The sequence below is a fragment of the Staurois parvus genome, unplaced genomic scaffold (genome assembly GCF_062004578.1).
Source record: "Staurois parvus isolate SC_StPar_1 unplaced genomic scaffold, SC_StPar_1.0 ptg000249l, whole genome shotgun sequence".
Classification (NCBI taxonomy): domain Eukaryota; kingdom Metazoa; phylum Chordata; class Amphibia; order Anura; family Ranidae; genus Staurois; species Staurois parvus.
In genome coordinates this window covers 8,346,493-8,370,287 of record NW_028318045.1, presented here as the reverse complement: position 1 = coordinate 8,370,287, position 23,795 = coordinate 8,346,493, and the positions used below count along the sequence as shown (strand labels likewise).

At 42.5% G+C, this 23,795-nt stretch overlaps 1 protein-coding gene across 1 annotated transcript in view; it reads left to right on the top strand.

The window, feature by feature from the left end:
• AMN1 (antagonist of mitotic exit network 1 homolog) overlaps nucleotides 1-23,795 on the top strand; it is a 162,220-nt gene that overhangs the window by 60,785 nt on the left and 77,640 nt on the right. The window contains exon 2 of the mRNA XM_089680733.1: nucleotides 3,897-4,029. Coding sequence (XP_089536859.1) covers nucleotides 3,897-4,029 — 133 coding nt within the window. The remainder of the gene's footprint in view (nucleotides 1-3,896; nucleotides 4,030-23,795) is intronic.

Below are 23,795 nucleotides of genomic sequence, written 5' to 3'. Positions count from 1 at the left end.
CGCATTATATATAGCCAAATGTATAAAATAGATTGCAACTTTTTTATACCAGAAACGGGACCTTCTTGGTGCTAAATAGGGCTGCAGCATTTGATCGTTGAAATCCATCCTCCCCATGTAGAGATTATAATCTTGGATGGCCGCAGGTTTTTGAATTGAACCGTGTCTTCCAGTAATTTCGACCGAGGTGTCGTTGTGGATGGTGGACAGGATGTAAATATCTCTCTTATTCTTCCACTTCAGGGCCAGCACTTCGTCATTTCTTAGGCTTGCTGATTCCCCCCTTTGTAGCCTGGTATTCACTAAAAATTGTGGGAAGCTGTTTCTGTTTTTTCAGGAGGTACCTCAGGCTAGGGATTTCTCATGGTACAGGTGTCGGAAAAGGGGCAGACTGGTGTAGAAATTATCCATATAAACGTGATAGCCTTTTTGGAAAAGTGGATAAGCCAGGTCCCAGACAATTTTCCCACTTGTTCCAATGTAGGTTGGGCACTCAGGGGGCTGGAGCTGGGAATCTTTGCCTTCATATACGCGGAATGCATATGAATATCCCGTGGCTCTTTCACAAAGCTTGTTGAGCTTTACTCCGTATTTTGCCCTCTTACTTGGAATATACTGCTTAACACCAAGCCGGCCAGTGAAGCGGACAAGGGATTCGTCTACACATATATTTTTATCGGGGACAAGAAGTTCAGCAAATCTTTGGGGGAAAAAAATTAATTTTGTATAATTTGTCATAATTTGGGTGGAGGGCACTGGGTATTATCACTATATTTAAGGAAACGCATGATCATCTCGTAGCGTGACCTGGGCATTATAGAAGAATAAAGTGGCATGTGGTGTATTGGGTTTGTGCACCAGCATGAAAGTCCTTCATTTTTTTTTTTTGTAATCCCCATGTTAAGGGTGAGGCCCAAAAAATAACTTCAATTCCTCCAATGTAAGAGGTCTCCATTCAAACGGACAGGCATAAGATGAACTGGGGTTGTTAAAAATGAATTGGGTGGCATAAAGGTTTGTCTGGTCCACAATAAACTGTAATAAAGTGTTGGGCAAAACTAAAATTAAAAAATCAATTGCTGAAAAATTCTCTGTGTTGGCGTGCACATCTGGCTGTGCAGTGAAAGGGGGAATGCTTGCTAATCCGGACTTGGAGGGCAGCCATAATGGGTTGGCAAGAGCATTTGGGAGGTATATTTGGGCCCTGTTTCTTGGGGGTTGATGGAATATTCCAGTGCTGGTACTGCGTCTTTCCTCTATGGGTCTTGCACCATTGGCATTTGCAGATTGACCATTTGGGTGTATGGCACTGCTGGTGGTTGCCTCGTTTTCAGAGTGCTGTATCCTTTTAGGAGGGACCCTTTCCTCCTCTGACCAACTACTCTCTATGGGCTCATACACTGAATCAGTATCGGAAGGTGAGATCTACCCGCTGGTCTCATCTGTCATACTGAGGATTTTGAATGCCTCCTCACTAATGTAAACTTGTTTTGACATGGCTGGCTCTGGTGGCACTGGGACAGGTAGATTGCTGTGCTGATGTTGGCTGTAGGAAGGGTACTCTGGTGATGGTGGGTGTGCGACACTACTCTGCTGATGGTGGCACTGATGGACAACAGGTGCACTGCTGATGGGCACTGATGGGCGACAGGTACACTGATGGGTGACAGGTACACTGCTGGGCACTGCTGGGTGACAGATGTGCTGCTGATGAGCACTGATGTGCGAGAGGTACACTGCTGGGCACTGCTGGGTGACAGGGGCACTGCTGGGCGACAGATGCGCTGCTGATGAGCACTGATGTGTGACAGGTACACTGATGGGTGACAGGGACACTCCTGGGTGACTGGTGCACTGCTGGGTGACAGACGCGCTGCTGATGAGCACTGATGTGTGAGAAGTACACTGATGGGTGACAGGTACACTGCTGGGCGACAAATGCGGTGCTGATGAGCACTGATGTGAGACAGGTACACTGCTGGGTGACAGGTGCACTGCTGGGCGACATGCACTGCTGATGAGCACTGATGGGCAACAGGTACACTGATGGGCGACGGGTACACTGATGGGTGACAGGTGCACTGCTGGTTGGGCGCTAGGTACACCAATGGGCGACAGGTACACTGATACGGCACTGATAGGCGACAGGTGCACTGATGGGCGACAGGTGCACTGATGGGCGACAGGAGCAGTACTGATGGGCGACAGGAGCAGTACTGATGGGCGACAGGAGCAGTATTGATGGGCGACAGGAGCAGTATTGATGGGCGACAGGAGCAGTATTGATGGGCGACAGGAGCAGTATTGATGGGTGACAGGAGCAGTATTGATGGGCGACAGGTACACTGATGGGCGACAGGTGCACTGATTGGCAACAGGTACACTGATGGGCACTGATGGATGACAGGTACACTGACGGATGAAAGGTACACTGATGGTGATAGGTAGACTGATGGTGACAGGAAGACTGATGGGCTACAGCTACACTGATGGGCACTGTGACAGGGTCTGTGATCTCTGTATGCACTGTAAAAAAAATGGTAACTCACTATTAGAAGATTCCTCTCCTCACACAAGATCCCCGATAAAAATATATGTATAGACGAATCCCTTGTCCACTTCACTGGCCGGCTTGGAGGAGTGTAGGGGAGTGTTAGATGAATTAGTAGATTTAAATATACTCAACAAACTGAAGACAAATTCCAGCTAATAGATAATAAAGAGGATCTTCATTTTGGAAAAAAAAAAGTCAGCAGCTACAAATACAGTAGCTGCTGGCTTTTAATAAACATGCACTTACCAGTCCAGCGAGCCAGCGCTCTTCTTACCCGGGCCAGATCTCTGCTGGTCCCTGGCACCGCCATCTTGAATGTAGCAAGCTGGCTGTGACTTCCTGTGGCTTCAGAGCCGGATCCCCTCATGCATGCGTGAGTGGTGCTCTGCTTTATTATTGAACCCACAGCCTCCTGGGACCTGTAACAGGTCCCAGAAGGTTGTGGTCAGTCAAACAGAAGTGGGAGCGGGTACCTGTGAGAAATAGGTACCCACTCCCTTAAAAAAAACCTCTAAAAATGTTAGAGGATTGGGGAGGAGGAGAAAAAGCATAATTTTTATTTTCAGGTTCGACTTCAGGCTTTTACAGCAACAGTTTTTTTTCCTTTTGAGATAAAGATTTTACATAAATGAATAAAAGCTGTCAGTGGTAAATGGTTTGTCTTATCCCTAATTGCTACATCTACAGGACAGCTTGTTCTGTTGAAAAATAGCAGACTTGCTGGCAGAATTACCAGGTGAAAATAAAGGAAAAAAAGCCTACAAAAAGAAAACTAATGCAGCCAACACATCTAAGAATTGGTAAACTGAAGTGTAATAAATGTTTGCTTTTGGTTTTAATAGCACTTTAATTCATCTTTTAAAGTGGTAGTAAACTGAGGAAATACAAAATCTACTAAAAGGCAGGGCTTTTATAACAGAAGAGAAGTCGTTTCTGTCATAAATCTCCCCACTGCCTGTCAGTGGTAATGTGATCTGAGCTGCAGAGTTCAGATCACATTTACAGCCCACTCTGTATGCTATGGCGCAGGCGATGTGACTCCTGTACGCATGCCCAGGAGCGACGTCACCGCTGCCCGGGCCATTCAAGCGGCCTAAGATTCAGAACCTGTGTTAATGTACTAGTATGGAGTGCATACTAGTACATTATGACTTAAACCTGCAGGGGGACCATTTTTTTCTTGTTTTCTAGAAGGACTGTACTACCACTTTAATGGCTATATTGTGCTATTGTTGGTTGAAGTTTTGTTATATTGGATTTATTATCATTGATTCTTTCTTTCTTGTTAGCATTAGGAACGGTTTGCCTTTTTCTCATCGTAGCATGTTATTTTTCACCACAGGTGTCTGATTTGCCTTTCGAGGAACCTTGCGCGATACGAGTCAGAGATAGAGCCCCTCCCACCAAACTTAAAGGACAAACTGATAAAGCTTCTGTGTGTCCAGGGGCTTCTCACAGACTCCAATATAAGGCAGGTAAGGAGAATAAGAGATTTTTTATTTTTCTTTGCAAAAGTATTTTTATATTGCTAAAGTATATCTGTCATGAGCGATTAACCTAGGCTTCCATTGCATAATGTCTCATGCAAATACAAAATACCTGACTGCCAGGCTTTCAATTTTGCAGTGTCACTTTCCCAAAATAAAATCAGCATAAAATCTGAACTGCTCAACTGTATTCTTGTATTGAGTCAGTGATTCCGAAGATAATGAAGCTGAAAAATTGGAATGATATGACATGATTTTGGCTTCCCTCACAATAAGCTTAGGTTTACTGCATTGGAGGTGCACTTTCCTATTGTTATGAGACAAATCATTGACTGTGGTAAAGACAGACCTCTCTTAATCAACAGTAATTTTTATAGTATACAAGGGTGCAAAATACCTAGAGGTCTACAAGGAAGCTCTAGCATTTCTTTTCACAATACTGGGACTGACATAGGTTGCTAGTAAAGGTAGGACTTCCCACACAGCACTTGTTTTTGACAATTTTGGCAAGTATGAGCGAGAGACACTTTCGCAAATCTGTTTGTGCTAGCCTTTTTAAATTTCAAGGTCTGTATATATTTGTTCAAGATAATAGGAAAATGTTTAGTCATTATTCTTTGGATTTATGTTATCTAAGAATTTTTTATAGTGGATGTGTAGGCTAGGTTCACATCTATATGACTCTGCAAGCCTCACTTGCGTGGGCACAGCAGTCCACTCATTTGAATGGGCTGCTGTGCCTGCATTTTCATGCACGAAAAAGGGTCCTGCACTTTTTTTAAAATGCAGCCGCAGAGAAATCACATGGTGCATGCGCACGATGTGATTTCCCTCAACCAAAAATGAACTGCATTTTCAGGTGCATGGGGGTGACCATTAAAAATGAACTGCAGCCCCAAACGTCTGCGAAGGAATGGTGCAGTTTGGCTGTGGGTGGTTGTAGGTGTGGGAACTGGTGCAATTTGCATGCTGTTCTGCGCTCACAACCTACCCACACAAGTGTGAACCTAGCCTTCTGAATGTCTGCAAAAGAAGCTGCAAAGCTAAACCAGGAAATAGGATTAATGAGAACAAAGAGCAGAGAAAAGTCCAAGGATATCAGGCAAGAGCTATTCCTTTGGAAGATATGAAAAGTTGTAGTAAATGTAGAATGTACTCTGTTTTGAGGGTCTTGAATTTAACAAAGTACAAGTCTTAGTGTTATTAAACACCCCTTTAAGACTAAATAAATGTGGCAGCATACCATAAGTTATTGCTTGTTTCCTGCCTCATATGTGTGAAGATTCGGTGTACTTCATTTCTGCATATTGGGTGGCTATGTTGCCGTCCAACGTCTCCCTGGAGTCACCCTGATGTCCGCACTTGCAACTGGGACAAGTTATTACATATCACTCAAACACGCTAGGATTCAGGTAACAGGTTTGGACTGCAAGGAGATGTCTTTAGGGCACACAAGTGCACCGTGTTCTTGGGTGGAAAGAAGACATCCTTGGGGAGCACGTGCTACCCAGGTTTGGGGAAGTGCAGTGGAGAGGGACAGATTCCTATGTCTGTGCACTTTAACACTCCAAGTAATCAGTGCTATTATTACTTCTTCCATTTGGTTCTCTACCAATTAATTAGTTTATGTTCCTTGTGGTTTTGCACTTTGCAACCCACAGATTTCTATGTTTATAGACAGACAGTACATTTTTATAATATTTGCCTATAAATGAATATTACATCTGTGATGAACAGCCATAGGGGTTGATTTACTAAAGGCAAATAGACTGTGCACTTTGCAAGTTGCACTCTTTTTTTTATTAGTAAATGTAAATGGGGTAAAGCATCATTTTGTAAAAAATGCCAGAATACCAATTCAGGTGCAAGGAAAATTTTTAAAAAAGCAATTTTGCTTGCACAGGATTGGATGATGTAAATAAGCAAAGTTTTACTCCATTTACTAAGCTCTAGGGAAAATGAATACAACTGCACCTGTAAAGGGCACAGGAACTAATTGTCTTTAGAAAATCAGAAATTTTGTAATCCAATGGTGCCTCCTTTGATTTCAAAATTCAACCAACCAAGCCTCAATTTCACCTCTCTTGTTGCTAAAAGAAAATAATTTTCGCGGCTGGGAATCTTCTTCACTTTCCAAGTCAGAGTTCATGCTCATTTCCTTTCTGATTATATTTCTCGCATGATTCTCCCATCATTGATAAGAAATTAGTTAATTTGTCACAAAATCCAACATGCCCGATCAGTCAAATTCAATGGCTGCACGAAAATCGGCTGATACTGTGGCACACGGTGCAAAATTCGAACGAAAATTCTTGGTTATGAGTCTCAAAAGAAAATTCTTTCAGAATTTGACCCATGTATGGCCTGCATTAGAAACACTAGAGATCATTTATTTTCTAAATGTGTAGTACCTGTTGTGGGTAATGTATGCTTCTGCCATATTAAATAAAATGCATCTATTCAGAAAAGTCTTGTAATTGCATATAGGGAGAAAGTCCTTTTCTCTGGTGAATAAATGCATACTTCCCTAATCTGAAAAAAGTGTTTTTCCATTCTGCCCACCATCACAAATTCCACAACACAAAAAAATGTACTGTGGATTTTTAACCCCAAACAGCCTCAGATTGTGCAGAATTTGATCTGGGATAGGAGACACCTGACTGAGTTAGAGCCATTTTTTTAAATAGGCTCCAGCTTTGGCAGGAATTGGGATCCTGGTATTTTCTGGGGCACTGAGCAGGAAGAGTGTTGGTGAACTCCCACTCAATCTAGGGTTTCAGTGGTGACTTTATGGGACTTTAGGTTTGTACGCGTTAGATATTCATTCACATGGGAAGACTTCTATATAGACTGCTTTGCTGGAGTGATAAAAGAGCAAAAAATAAAAAGAAGCTCTTAAGTGGATTGTGTGTGGACTGGTATGTGAAAGTGGGCCTTGCAGTGAAACATCTGCTTATCAACTGTACTTAAAGTGTCTTGAAAAAAGTATTGATACCCTTTGAAATTTTCCACATTTTGGCATGTTACAAACAAAAACATAAATGTATTTTATTGGGATTTTATGTGATAGGCCAACACAAAGTGGAACATAATTGTGAAATGGGAGGAAAATGATAAATTGTTTTATGGAGAAGTTTAAAGCAGGGTTAGGTTATAAAAATATATCACAAGCTTTGAACATCTCAGAGTGCACTGTTCATCCAAAAATGGAAAGAGTATGGCACAACTGCAAACCTACCAAGACATGGCTGTCCACCTAAACTGACAGGCTGGGCAAGGACAGCATTGATCAGAGAAGCAGCCAAGAGGCCCTTGGTAGCTCTGGTGGAGCTGCAGAGATCCACAGCTCAGGTGGGAGAATCTGTCCACAGGTCAACTATTAGGCGTGCACTCCACAAATCTGGCCTATATGGCAGAGTGACAAGAAGAAAGCAATTGTTGAAAGAAAGCCATAAGAAGTCCCATTTGCAGTTTGCAAGAAGCCATGTGGGGGACAGAGCAAATGTGGAAGACGGTGGTCTGGTTAGATGAGACCAAAATGTAACTTTTTGGCCTAAAAGCAAAACACTATGTGCGGCAGAAAGCTAACACTGCACATCACCCTGAACAAACCATCCCCACCGTGAAACATGGTGGCAGCATCTTGTTGTGGGGATTTTTTTCTTCAGCAGGGACAGGAAAGCTGGTCAGAGTTGATGGGAAGATGGAAAGAGCCAAATTCAGGGTAATCTTAGAAGAAAACCTATTAGAGTCTGCAAAAGACTTAAGACTGGGGCAGAGGTTCACCTTCCAACAGAACAATGACCCTAAACATACAGCCAAAGCTACAATGACTTGAAAATTGCTGTTCAAAGATGCTCTCCATCCAATCTGATAGATCTTGAGCTATTTTGCAAAGAAGAATGGGCAAACATTTCACTCTCTAGATGTGAAAAGTTTGTAGAGACATCCCCAAAAAAACTTTCAGCTGTAATTGCAGCAAAAGGTAGTTCTATAAATGCGTGCCACACTTTTCAGATATTTATTTGAAAAAATTTTGAAAACCATTTTATCATTTTGCTTCTACTTCATAATTAGCCCTCACAGATCTTGTACTAATATTTTGTAACCAATAAAGAAACTGGATTAAGAAGCAGTCAAGTTGTTGGCTAATATTGTGGAAGATATCACTTAAGAATTGTGTGCCACTTTGTGTTGGTATATCACATAATATCCCAATAAAATACATTTACGTTTTTGGTTGTAAAATGACAAAATGTGGAAAATTTGAAGGGGTGTGAATACTTTTTCAAGGTACTGTATGTAAAAACAGGGTACAAAATTTACATAATAGGGATAAATGAAAACATATACTGGCCTTCTGCCCATGGTACCCAAATGAGAGTGACATTATGGGCCTCTCAGGTCCATTTAAAGAAAAAAAATATTAAGCAATTTCAAAATTCGATTGTTTTTCTGTAATAATAATCTTTACGCTGTCTAATGAGGAAATAGGATGAATTTCAGACTCCCTGTTTGCATATGTATTTGGAAGAAAATTAATTGTCAGTAAATAATAAGAAATGGCAAAAGTAAAATAAAGGCCATTTAGCAGCATTTTAAAAAGTTTTTGACAGAGCTTTAGTTCAGTCTGGATAGGCTTGTAAAATGCCCTTTTTAGATGGGTTAAAAAATGTCAGGTCAACATACTGTCCTTCTGAAACAGCACTCCATCAGCTGTAGGTGGACAGAGGTCAGGTTTTTGTTTAGCTTTTTGAATGTTTTTGCAGAAAATATAGAATGCCGTACAGTAATTGATCTCACCACTGACTGGCTTATGATCCTTCTTCTCAACACTGCTGAATCATTCTGGCATTTATCCATGGCAGAGAAGTCTGATAGATAAGAATGGATTCTTACAAACATGCTACAGACCTGTGGTGGAAGGAGATACGCTTAGGACTTACACATGTAGTCAAGAGGGTGGTTGAGTGATGGTTTTACTGCCCCTGTCCACCCACCTTAACATAAGATTGTGGGCAGAGGAGACTGTACACATCACGGCTGCAGCAAAATGTGGACCCCTGTGTCGCCTTTTGCAGGTAGTACCGCCACCAAATTTAATTGAATGGGGCTGTGCTGCAACTGTAAGTGGTTGCAGCACACTGCTGCAGCCTTTCAGGGGTTAAAAAAGTTGTAAAGGAGGCAACATATCCCCTCCCAGCCTCCTTTCAAATGCCCTCTGAAAAGTACACCCATCACACATTACTCTTCATAGGACAGTAAAGAAAGCTGCGAGTGTTAAAGTGGTAGTAAATGCAAAAAAAAAAATAATAATTTCGGGCCCTCTGCAAGGTAATGTGCTAGTATGCATCACATGCTAGCATAATATGAGAGACTTACCTTAAAACGTAGACCTCCCGCAGCACGCTATAGTAAAAAACGAGTAACTCTGGCGCACAGGAGTAAAGTAGTGTAGGGGGGAAAAGGATAAAAGTTATAAAGTAAAAGATGATAATGGCAATATTGGCATACAAGTACTTAAAATGGGGTATGTAAATGCATTGGTGTACAATAAGTCCTTATAAGAGTCTTTCAGGCAATCTGCCTGGAATCTTTTTAGCACAAAAAAAACGGCAGCCATCCTCAGAGCAAGCCAGCTCTGTATGCAGGCACAGAAGAAAAGAGACAGGAGGCGCCCGTCTGAGTGTAGTAATAACACTGTATTTATTAGGAAAGGATTAAAAACACTCTCAAAGAAAGTAATAAAATAAGCTCATCTGTGTATATAAGAGATGACCGTTCCTCAAAACATCCTGCAGGCGCCACCGGTGGTTGGTGCAATAGCAGCTGGGCTGATGGAGATGGTGAGACACTGTGGTGATCAATCCTACAGAGTGGTAGTGTTGTAGAGCCGATCCAGCGGCTTTTGTGCAGGAAGAAGCATATTAACCAGCCAGGAACACACCTGCAGGATGTGACATCACAGGAAGAGGCAGAGTGGGGAAGAAGAGCACAGACGTGGGAAAGTCAGGCTTGAAGGCTTAATTGTCGGAAGTGTGCGTAGGGTTAGGTTTCACGTTGAGGGCATAGCTGCACCAAAAAAAACAATGTAACATTCAAATTTAGTAGGGGTGAGAACCAAAGTTCATAACAGATTATAATAACATATGTTTTATCAGTCTTTCTCAGGCTTTTTAGATAAAAGGAACCCTTGAAAAAATGTTCAGGTTTTGGGGAACCCCTACAGAAAATGATTATACCTGCAGTGAATGTAGAGTAATGTGGCCTGTTTAGTAAGTTGAGAAAAGTTTGAAAGGAAAGAACAAGTAATGTGGTGTCCAACCTGGGGCCCACGGACTGCATGTGACCCAAGATGGCTATGAATGCAGCCCAACACAAAATCATAAACTTAAAATGTTACTAAACCTATAACAGTAAAATCAGTCTGTATATGCGGTAAAGCATGCTTGTTGTCACTGTGGAACCTAAGGAGTTAATCCTCTGCATCCTTCTTCTACTGTCCCCCTCTTACCGCCTGATAAGAGATACACACTATTGCCAAAAGTATTGGGCGCCTGCCTTTACACACACATGAACTTTAATGGCACCCCAGTCTCATTTTGTAGGGTTCAATATTGAGTTGGCCCACCCTTTGCAGCTATAACATCTTCAACTCTTCTGGGAAGGTTGTCCATAAGGTTTAGGAGTGTGTCCATGGGAATGTTTGACCATTCTTCCAGAAGCATTTGTGAGGTCAGGCAGTGATGTCAGATGAGAAGGCATGGCTCGCAGGCTGCACTTTCATTTCCAATTCATCCCAAAGGTGTTCCATCGGGTGCAGGCCAGTCAAGTTCCTCCACCCCAACTTGCTCATCCATGTCTTTATGGATCTTGCTTTGTGCACTGGTGTGCAGTCATGTTGGAACAGGAAGAGGCCACCCCAAACTGTTCCCACAAAGTTGGGAGCATGAAATTGTCCAAAATGTCTTGGTATGCTGACGCCTTAAGACTTCCCTTCACTGGAACTAAGGGGACAAGCCCAACCCCTGAAAAACAACCCTACACCATAAGCCCCCCCACCAAACTTTGCACTTGGCACAATGCAGTCAGGCAAGTACCGTACTCCTGGCATCCTCCAAACCCAGACACGTCCATCGGATTGCCAGCAGGACCAGATCTAGGGGGGTGCTGGGGTGGGCTAAGCCCACCCAAATTTCAGTTGCGCCCCCCAAAGCTAACTGCCGCCCTCCTCCACCCTGGACACTGTACTTGGTTGCTGAACAATACTTCAGACAGCAACATTTTCTCCCATGCAGCTTTGTACACATAGTAGATGTACTGCCCAGTTTATCATCAGGTCAAAGGGGGAAGGGGGGGACCAGCACGGTGGGTGAGGTTGCCTGAACCTCTCCCTTGTCATCTAATACAGGTCGCTTTCCCTCGGTTATCTTCTCTGTCTTCTGAGGCAGCCAGAGTATGTGGGTGGGGCCGGGGGTGTGGCTGCCTCCTCCACTCCTCCCACAGACTCCTTCACTGAGGAAGCAGCAGCCAAGCTCGGGAAGTCTTCAACCTCAGCCATGCTGTACTGTACGTGATTGAGCACACTGTCATTGCATACAGCCCCAGTCTTCCACTACACTGCAGCATCCCTGCCACTACACTGCCCCAGTCTGCCACTGCACTACCCCACCCTGCCACTGCACTGCCCTAGCCTGTCACTGCACTGCCCCAGCCTGTCACCGCACTGCCCCAGCCTTCCATTGCACTGCGCCAGCCTGCCACTGTTCTTCTCCAGCCTTCCACTATACTTCCCCAGCCTTCCACTACACTGCCCCATGTAACAGAACATGACGCCCCAACTCATGACCGAAGGACCAGCCGATCTCGCACCACGCTGTCACTTGCGTAACAATGCCACTCTCAGCTGCAGATTTTCCAGCTCGTGTGACCACAATCTGTGTGCCAGCAGCCTGAAAGCGATTGTTACTGGGTTAGGTATTTTACGCAATTAACCCTTCACACTGCCACCACCACCTTTTTACAGAGGAGGAAACTCACAAATCTTAGCAATAACACTATGATATTAGCATAAGCATCTGTAACACACACTGTCACCATAGACAGGTATATTCAGAGGGTTATTACATACAGCAGCAGTCTTCAAGAGACAGGGATTCTTTAATTTGCATTAAAAGCTTTAGAGACAGTTTCAACACTTTTCAAAAAAGGGTTTATTACTAAAAAGGTCAAAATGGTGCAATTAAAATATTTACAGAAAAAGATGTTACAAAGATATAAAGAGAACAATAAAGCAACAGAGAAATAAAAGAGAGGAGTTAAGTCCAATTGTCCGAGCAAAAAGGTTGCCTTGGATCTCAAGTCCGTTAGATATTTTTTGATTGATGTTAAACGAGAGCTCTCTTCTCCAGGCTTGTCAGTCCTTTTCTATGATATTAAAGGGGTGTCGCCTGAGAACAAATGACCAATCATCCAGTTTGGGGATGAGATCTAGGAGGCCACCAAGTATTGACCAAGTCGCTTTACAATGTCATATTAATGCTAATAACTCCCAGTACGTGCAGCGGACATTCTACTGGCAGATTAATATTCAGAATTATATTTAAAACCCAGGGATACCAAACACAACATACCCTTGTCACCCAGGAGGGTAGAGACTGCTTTCTCCCTATTCCTATGTGCTAACATCGTCATGTATGGCCTTGTTTGGTTTGCATTAAAAGGATCTCTCCAAATATATACCTAATATTAATGTGCCCAGTTCCTGTTGATTTTTATGAACTATATGTAAAATGGTTACATGTGGAAAAGACGTTTTATGACACACTCTGCATTCCTTGAGCTCTAATGCCTAACAGGTCATGTGTGTGATGACTGACTGAGTTATTGTTTTACCATCAGGCAGAGGAAAGTGTCTCTGCCATACAGACATCCTGCCAAGTCTCATTAGCGGTTTACAGCTCTGGGGCTCATCTATTTGCGGTTCATTTAAGATGAGAGGCTTTTTTGAAGTTGTTACAACTTACAGCTACAAATTCCATTTCCAGAGGTGGGAGGAGGGAGGAAAGGAGAGACGATTGTAAATGAAACAACATGGCTGAGACCTTAACAAGATGGCTGTCATGTACAGTGTCCATGTCTCTATTGCGCACAATCGTCACACCCCATCCTTTCACTACACTGCCCCAGCCTGCCACTACACTGCCCCAGCCTGCCACTACACTGCCCCAGCCTGCCACTACATTGCCCCAGCCTGCCACTACATTGCCCCAGCCTTCCACTATACTGCCTTAGCCTGTCATTATACTACCCCAATCTGCCACTATACTGCTATTATACTGCTTTAGCCTGCCACTATGCTGAACTAGCATAACCACATCTTATATATGTGTTATTAACCAATTCAATACCGGGCAATTTTACACCCTCCTGCCCAGGCCATTTTTCAGGTTTCAGCGCTCTCACACTTTGAATGACAATTGCGCGGTGTAGCAATCTTGCACTCAGAGATGGACGCAATGCCACCATTTTGTCAGGCACATCCATTTTGAGAAGAGCATACATTTCTCCCTCAATCCTTTATTCTCCTTCCCCTTCCCTTCCTGAGAGGCACAGTGACAGATGTGTGTGTGCTGGTTATGGGTCAAAAGCAGGTTAAGGCATCCTTAGTTCGGTGCCGAGCAGTCTGCGAAAGTGTAGCCTTCCTCACCTAAGTCATGATAAGGCCAGTGTTCCTCAGAGAATTGGGAAGCACTGACCTAAGAACCTGTGTAGGCTCATACATCATAAAACAGATAAGGCAGCTTCTCCCAGGAATTGAAAGAGATTGTAACCTCATAAAACCTAACAGCTTAAGGTGACAGAATTAAATGAACATTCCTCAAGTCAGTTTGTCCCCTGCGTTTCATATAATGGATTATGAAGATATTGGTTTTAATTCAGAGTCCGCCCGAGATCCCTCCCTAAACAGAGTATTGGCCAGTTACTCAAAGGCACCCCCCTGCTGGGGGACTTTAAAAAGCACAGCCTGTAGGCCTGAGGCTAAGCTAAAAAGTTCTCCTATCATCCCATCGTAACTTAGGGAGACCCTTTGCTCTGAAACTTGATTTGCTTACGGCTAAGGCTTAATTGGCAAGTAACTTTAACCCTTTCACCTCTTTCTGATATCTCTTGCTGTGCTATGCTGTTGTCTGTATATGTATAGATATATATACATCTTAGTTATATCTTCTTTGTAAATATTTCCTTTATTGCACCTGTTTGACTCTTTTAGTAATAAATCTTTCTTTCTGAAAGTGTTGAACTGTTCCTATAGTTCTTAATTGCAATTTGCGAATCCCTGCCTTTGAAGAGACGCTACTGTTTGTTTTAATCTCTGTACAATCGGCCTGCGGTGACCGTATTGGACAGGCGACTTTTCAACCATTACCGTGTATATTGGATAAGGAGAGTTTCCCCTTTCTCTGTACAAAAAGGAGGTGGTGGCAGTGAAGGGTTAGTTGCGTAATTAACCCAACCCAGTAACAAGTGCAGTCAGTCTGCAGGCACAGATTGTAGACCATTAGCTGGACAATCGTTGTGCAGGGCGCAGCTGAGTGTGGCGTTGTTACGCACATCACACCGCGGTTTTAGATCGGCCGGTCCTTCTGTCACGAGTTTGGTGAGAAGGTCTGGGGTCTGACGCGGCGTCCGTGACACGCGGTCATACAACACTGTACCCAAACTAAAATTTTATCATTTTCTTTACACAACTAGAGCTTTCTTTTGGTGGTATTTAATCATCGCCAGGGTTTTTATTTTTTGCTAAATTAACAAAAAAAGACCGAAAATATTGAAAAAAAACATATACTTTGTTTCTGTTATAAAAGTTTGCAAATAAATAATTGTTCTTCATAAATTTAGGCTGAGATGTATTCTACTACATATCTTTGGTGAAAATAACCCAAATTAGGATGTATTTTTTAGTTTGTAGGAAAGTTATAGAGTTCACAAACTATGGTATAGAACTGAATATTGATCAATCCTGAAGTACTGACAGCCAATCTAATTTCTTGAGGTCCAAGAATGTCAGAATAGTACAGATATCCCCCAAATGACCCCTTTTTGCAGAGTAGACAGTCCAACGTACTTCATAAGAGGCATGGCGAGTTTTTTGAAGTTGTATTTTTTTTGTCATAATTTTTCGGAAAATGAAAAAAAAATTAAAAATTTTCACTATTTTTTTTTTTACATACTGTCACCAGTGCAGTACAGCGTCATCATATAACTGGCATGGCAGTGATCAGGGACACTGACTGGTGACAGTGTGAAAAAAATATATTTTTTTTTTTACTTTTTTTTATTTTAAATTTTTAATTACTTTTTTTTCTTTTTTTTTAAGATTTTTTTTTCATATTTCACTATGTCCAAAGTAGTACAATGTTACCATAGTAACATTGTACTACTTTGGGAAAGTGATCAATATTTTTATTTTTTTTTTTTACACAATTTGCTTATAGCAAAGAATCACTTTGCTGTAAGCAAGCATTTACCTCAATGACATAGATTCATTTTTTTTTTTTGTGCTTAGCTGTGATTTGGCCATAGCTAATCACATGACATGTGCATGTGATTATCTGTGACCATTCACAGCTAGACACTAGTATACAATGGATGGCATGAATGAAGCCATCCATTGTATACAACTGTCATGTGACCTGCTGTGAATGGTCACAGCAGGTCACATGGTACCTGCAACGGGGCCGATACTCAGATCTGTCATCGGCTGTGTCCGAGGTACACGGTCGGTGACAGATCGCGCCGCTGTGCGGCTCTGCAAGTTCACGAACTGCGCATGTGCAGAAGTACGCCAAATGGCGGCCTCCCGGAAAGCTAGTGCATTATTCCAGCCGCCATACGGCTATTGGCCGGGCGTCAAATGGTTAAAGTATGGCATTAGGTTAATAATATGCTGCTTTCAAAACCACCCCTGTCTTAAATGAATGCATCATTCCTAATTTAAGTACATTCTTCATCTACAGTGGCTTTCTGGGCACATAGCGAAAAAACATGACCCTGGAAATGTTTTTAAAATGTTGGCAACTATGCTGAACTACTTATCTTATCTCTCTACTGCACACAGCCTGGGCAAAGGAAGCAGAGCTCCTGCTCCCCACACAGCACATAGCTGAGATCAGATTCCCTTACATACAACCACAATCTGTACAGTGTGTAGCTGGCTACTATGTTGCAGTTCTGACCTGTAAAATTCCATCAGAATGGTAGCGCAACTGCAGAAGCCAGCTACACACTGTGCAGATCAAGGTTGTGTATAAGGGAATCCAATCTCAGCTATGTGTAATGTGTGGCGAGGAAAAGATTTGCTGTCTGTGCCCAGCCTGTGTGCAGTGCAGGGATGGGAAAAGGAGTTCTGCTGAGTGCCCTGCCAGCAGTGACCCCTAACCTCTGCGGAGTTCTCCCTACAGTGACCTCTGACCTGCCAGCAGTGACCCCTGACCTCTGCCTTTTGCTTTGCCAGCAGTGACTCCTACCTTTGCCTTGCCAGAAGTGACTCCTATCTTCTGCCCTACCAGCAGTGACCTCTGTTTTCCTTCCTGCTGACCCCTGTTCTTTGCCCTGTGGACTCCTGTACACTGCTCTATAAGTTAATGACCTCTGTTCCCTGCCCTACAAAGAGATGTCCCTATCCTCTGTCCTGGTGACCCCCTGTACATTGCCCTGCTGACCTCCCATCCTCTGCCCCCCTGACATATTTTTACTGAACCTCCATATTGGACAGGCTAGATCCGGCCCTGATTGCCAGACAGAACAGCATGATTCATTCCTTCAGAGAACACGTCTCCACTGCTCTAGAGTCCAGTGGCGGCATGCTTTACACCACTGAATCCGAAGCTTTTCATTTGGTGATGTAAGGCTTGGATGCATCTGCTCAGCCATGGAAACCCATTCCATGAAACTCTCTACACACTGAGGTTGTGCTAATCTGAAGGCCACGCAAAGTTTTGAGATCTTTAGCTATTGACTCTGCAGACAGTTGGTGACTTCTGCGCACTGTGCGCTTCTACATGACCCCGCTCCGTCATTTTACGTGGTTTACCACTTTGTGGCTGAGAATTTGTTGTTCCCACTTGTTATAATACCACTTTGTACCACTATACCACTTTGTTATAATACCACTAACAGTTGACCGTGGAATATTTAGTAGCAAGCATAAAAAGCATAAAAAGGGCAAAATTAGAACCAAAATATCTGATGTGCTCCTTGAGAATTCATTGAGAATTGTTACTACATCCATCAACCCAGATATTGACGCACTACTTTATCAAAAAAAGTGTCAAATATTGCACTAGTTTTATGTTGCCCTCTTTTATTTTTATAATAAAAAATATTACAAAAAAATTAAGTTTTACTACATTGTCTATATCAGTGATCGTTACCTTGTGATCTGCCTGACTTTTTCTGCTCATCAGCTATCCTTATTGTTAGTGTATTTTATGCGTGGCCCAAGACAATTTCTCTTCTTCCAATGTGGCCCAGGAAAGTCATAAAGTTGAATACCCCTGTCCTAGAGTATGTCATAGCCAGGACAGATCTTTTGGAAAAAAAACATTTACTGTTTGGCCCCTTTCACACGGGCGTTTCGTATGTCCGTTTTTCATCTGTCTGTTTATGGATGAAAAACGGACCCCCATGTATTTCTATGGACTTGCGGGTGTAAATTGATGAACATCTTTTTACATCCGTTAATGTCTGCATCTGTTAACATCCGTTTTTTTGAACGGAAGAAAACCCTATTTTTCTTCCGCAAAAAAAACTGTAACGGACTAAAAACGGATGTCAATGGATTGTATACATCCCAGCAGGTCAGGAAAGGGTAGGTATGAGTGAGTACCCCCCCTCCTGAACCATACCAGGCTACATGCCCTCAACATGGGGGGGTGCTTTGGGGCAGGAGGGGCTCCTCCCTTAAGCACCTTACCCCCATGTTGATGAGGACATGGGCCTCTTTTCCACAACCCTGGGCTGTGGTTGTGGGGGTCTGCAGGCAGGGGGCTTATCGGAATCTGGAAGCCCCCTTTAGCATTAAAAATGCTTCCCAAACACCTTTCAAACACTATAGGGCCATTTGGCAAGAGTTAGAAATAAAGTCAAGTGTGAACGAGCCCTTAAACCTCTCTCCTTATACAACATGACCCCCTCCCCCACCATCACCTGTTCCATCTGCTAATCTATGTATCTCCGCCCCAATCTTTTTATTTAACTATTTATTTACTGATCAAGTTAATGTGTCTTATTTCCTATTACCTCCAGCTCAGATCTCGCATTATTATAGGATTCCTGATTGTATCTCACCACTAATCTGATTGAATTCACAATTCCTGGTCAGTCCCGTTCCCTGACCTATAATAACCTTTAGGGCCAGTTCACACTACATGTGTTTCAGTTGCTTTTTTGCATCCAAAATGCACAGAAAGAAGGTTATATGGTTGTCAATGTCATAGTTCAAATCAGTGCTTGCAGTTCCAGTGCGTTGCAGGTGCTGTCAAAAAAGGCGAACAGGCTGCATTGTTTCTGCATAGAACTGTACTGGAACACGGTAAAACGCCCTGGAATGCACTAAAACGCACATGTCCCTAATTAAATTTAAGAAAAAGAGAGGGGAAAAAAAATTAACTGGAATGCATAAAAAAATGCACTGGAACACGTCAAAAACGCATCCAAAATGCACTGGAACACGCTAAACATGCATCAAAAAAGTGCATGCAAAAACATCTGGAACACATCTAGACTGTTTCTATAGTGTGAAATGACCCTTAGGACTTGTTCACACCATTTGTGGTGCAGAAACGCATGCAAGAGCATGTTTTTTCCAGCACAGCAAAGAAATGCAATGCCCTCTACAGATGTGTGTGTGAAAACTTAATTGCACCTCCACATGTCTAGTAAACACAGAGGCATTCACAGCCACCAAAATGCATGGCACCACACTACTGTGCAGTTAGGTGCAACATACTTTTAAAATAATATGCCTGCAGTATTTTTGCATGTTCCCACACGTTAGGCAGCCCGTTGAAATTAATGAGCTGAGGAAAAAAAAAAGTAAAAAATTCCTCATTCACACTAGTCCTCTGGCCTGTACAGCATGAATGAGGGGGTTGTTCATGTAGCTGGAGACACCTGTTACACTATGGAGACACAGCAGCTGTATGAACACAGGTTTTAATCTGACAGGTGTGAAGGCGTGGGGAAGTGGCCCTGAATGCTCACTGTCTGTGTTCAGGGCTGTACACCTGCACCCATATGCTTGTCAAATTATGACCTGCAGCATTTCCATAGTGTAACATAGGTTGCCTGCAAATGGCGATAGCCACAAAAACAAACCACTGTTTCCCACTCTACAGGCCACAGCACCCATGAGCCTCAAAACCTCAATTACACACACAGCTTTATTTATGAACTCAGTACAGTTTTAGCATTTAGATTTCACAGGAATATGGTTGGGATTATGTCCATTAATAATGTTTTTAGTGTATTTTTACCATAAATATAATTTGGATATTTTCTCTGATGGTGGGAGGCTGTCAGGTATGCTGTACAGGGCCCCGTGATATCTAACAGTGGCCCTGAGTGTATGCTTGTGTCTGTGCCACCTGTATAGTTAGGAAGAACCTTGAACGTCTGCTATATACCGCAATGGATCTAGGAATTGGACATGTTTTCAACTGAAAATGCAGTTATTAGTAATGTTTCCCCAGCAAATGAGGATCAGCTCCTCGGTGGAGAACAGCGATCTCGCCATGTCCAGATGTGGTCTGGAATTCCACAAAAGAACAATTCACAATTCAACAAAACTAAAAAATAGACCACTAAACCTTCCTAACTACACTCCCATCCACTAACGCTCCCCACTACCGGGTGTGTGCAAACATCCTTCCCCAAATGTCATGACGTATATCCGGTATGACAGCTGCTCTAGCACCTCCTCCAACAGCCGTCTTGGTGTTTATTTGTGCACCATAGCAATTTTACATGTGGCTGCATTGTGTATATGACATTTGCAAATATATGTTTGTAGTTCTATTGTGGATTTGGCATTGGTGACTGTATGCTTGCAGCTATACTGTGTATATGACATTGGTGAATATATATTTGCTGGTAAAGGCCCAAAGTCAACATAAATTGGGGGCCCAATTTATTACTGTTAAGAGGATTGTAGAAAAATAGCTAGATGGACATTGAACACGACCTATTCATTGGTACATAACATGGTCTTGTGGTGCAATAGGGGGCTTTTGGTATGTTTGGACATACTTGCATATGTGCACTCTAACAAGGAAGATTTGGGCATGTTATATAGCTAGCAAAAATAGGTGTTAAGGGGTGCTAGTACACTTATTTATGGTACTTATATAGCGCTGTCAATTTACGCAGTGCTTTACATATATATGTTGTAAATTCACATCAACTTACATTCATACATATACTAGGGCCAATTTTGACAGGATCCAATTAACCTACCAGCATGTCTTTAGAGTGTGGGAGGAAACCGCAGTACCTGGAGGAAAACCACACAGGCACAGGGAGAACATGCAAACGCCAGGCAGGCGTGGCTGGGATTTGAACCAACAACCTTAGTACTGCCAGGCGGAAGTACTAACCATTTAGCCACTGTGTTACATTCAACTAGAACATGAAATAATCCCCCCCAAAAAATAAATAGTACAAATGTTTATTGATCAAATACACATTCCACATTTATTTGGACAGCAACAAGTACATTCAATTTCTTGGTTAAAAAAAAAAAAAAGCAGGATTGATGTTGCTAAAATAGAATGGTCCTGCTCATAAGAGTTTACAGTCTAAAAGATTATACTTCTAATGAACTGTGCTTTCACAGGTTACAGCAGGAAACAAACAGGTAATATAAATCACATATTAGGCTTATCTATCCACAAAACAAGCTGCAAATCAAAATATAAATATAGCAATACATACGTGCCAAAATAAAAACACCTCCCACCTCCCCAAATCCCCCACACATACATTTCTCATCATGTTTGTCTGAAAACTGCATTTCAGTCTAAATAAAGCAAACTTGGAAGAGCAGAGCAATTTGCATGTGTTAAGATTACAATGCAAAGATAATAAACACACAATCATTGTACAATAACACACAAACACACCTTAGAAGGAAGAACATGCAAAACATTTACAGCCCACATCAAAACACAGCGTGTGGCCTGGGGCAATTCACCACAATATCTCTTCCTTCCAAAACCACCACAGACAAGGACTTGCAGAAATAATGTGCCTGTACAAGGCAAAATCAGCCACTACTGCATCTCTTTATATAAGGTAGGCCACACCCACCACTGTCATTCATTTGGTCAGAGAAAGTGTTTGCACCTGATGAATCCTCAATCCCACCTGCGTTAACCCTTGGTATACAGGCCCCACAAATCAGAGTCAGAAAGAAAGCCACAGTGAAGTGTACCTGTGCAGCATACAACAGAACATTGAACAGGGATGTGAAAGGGAACCCTATTGGCAATATTTCTTGGCCCTATGGACACAATTCACTCCAAATTATCACATGAGTTAAGGCAGTCACATGACCACATCTCGCATGCAATACTGAAAATGTCAATTCACTTTTGCTAGTATGCGGGATTTCCCATAAATCGGAAAACACTCAGGAAATCAAACATAAAAAGGCCTTCCACCGCGGTCACATCAAAGCTGATTTAGAAATTGTGCGACCTACAGTGAAGATGCCGATTTCCTTGTGATTTGCAAGACACCTGACACAGATATCTATGCAAATCACCACAAAAGTAGTACATGTACTACTTTAGAAATCAGTGTCGGAAACACACCCATGTGACTGCTCTAATAGCAGACAATAGGGTGTGACTTGGCATACGATTTGCAAGTCGCATGTCATGCAAATTACATGGCAAGTCGCACTCAATGTGTCCGCTATTAGAGCGTTCATATTGGTGTGGTTCAAACTTGGTTGGAGGCGCAACAATTTCTAAAGTAATGAATACACTACTTTTCATGCGTTTTGCAGAGAGATCTGTGTAAGATGTCTTGCAAATCGCACTTTAAATCAACATGTCCCCCGACTTTGAAATCGTGTGACTTCACTGTGACTTCATGTGACTTCACTTGCACATGATGTGACTGCAGTGTAAATAACACCACTTAGAAATCTGCTTTAATGTGACCGGGGTAGCCCCCAGTAACATTTGTTTGCGATTTGGCATGCAATCGGCATGACAGGCGACTTGCAAATCATAGACCAAGTCGCACCCTATTGTCCACTGTAGGCTCTGTTCACATCCAATTGGATTGTGAACTCATGCAACTTCACTGTAAGTTGGGCAATTGCCACATCGGATTAGATGTGACTGTGGTGTTAGCCCCCAGTAACATTGTGTGCAATTTGCCATGCAAATGGCAAGTTGCTGGCCATGCCAATCGCATGACAAGTCGCATCCAGGGTGTACAATTTCAGGTGCGATTTGTGAATTGACATCGTACTTGATATCGGATATAATGAATGTGAATGTGAGTGTATTAACATACGAGATTTGTTTGTTGAACTTACGATTTCAAAGGTAGTTCTTGTCGAACGTTTGGGCCATTTAGTAGCAATTTCACATCTAGACTCCAATAGAAATTACAATGCTAAACACAATTGAAATCACAACTAGTTTGAAACTCTCTAGAAAACATGGTGAAATTGGCAACTTAAAGCACAATTTTCAATTGCATATAGTGTGAGCGAAGCAGGTAAATCAACAAAGGAAATAAATCTTTGAAGGCATGTGGTACCTGCCTGCTCGGATAAGGGTCTGCTATGCATTTGGGGGAAAAATCCATGCCAGCATTTGTAACAATTTTGATGTGTGGATTCCCCACCCAAGCCTTTTCTCTCTCTCTCACTCTTCTGTATGTCTCTCTCTCTCACTCTTCTGTATGTCTCTCTTTATCACTCTTCAGTATGTATCTCTCGCTCTTCTCTCTCTCACTCTTCTGTATGTCTCTCTTTATCACTCTTCAGTATGTATCTCTTGCTCACTGTTCTCTCTCTCTCAGCTCTTTGCTTGACAAATCCTTCACAAAAGGGGGTGGAGTGTAAACCAGCATTATCAAATCTATTAGTAGTCCAGGCCCTTATCTCATCCCATTGTATGGCATTCACATTAGGTGCAGCTTTGAAGGTGTTTCAACAGACAAGGCCTCATTCTAATTCACATTCTAGGGATCATTTAGACAGAAAGCAAAGATGTTGCCAGAACATCTATTTGAAGACAGCCACACAGGGAGATCATGCTACTTTCTTGCCGTGGTTGGGATTCAAACCGACAACCCTAGAGCTATGAGGCAGCAGTGCTAACCACTAATCCACAGAGCTGCAATACTAATCTGCCTGTATTTCTGTGCTGTGAATCAACCCTAAGTCCCTGGGCAAGGTCAGTGTAACTAGCCAGATATCTCCAATGTGACACAAATGTTGTGCTATGTTGCCAATTCCGATGTATGTTGGTTCTATGTATCCCAATATAAAGGATTGCAATACTAATACATGCGTACCTTGGTTTACCAACGCCTCGGGGAACGTCATATTTGGTGTACAAATGCCAAACCATTAAAATTAATTGGCCGGTTTACAAATGTTCGAATAATTTGGTTCACAATACGAAGTGTATGTCGGTGCTGATTTTTCAATGCTAATGGGGTGCCTT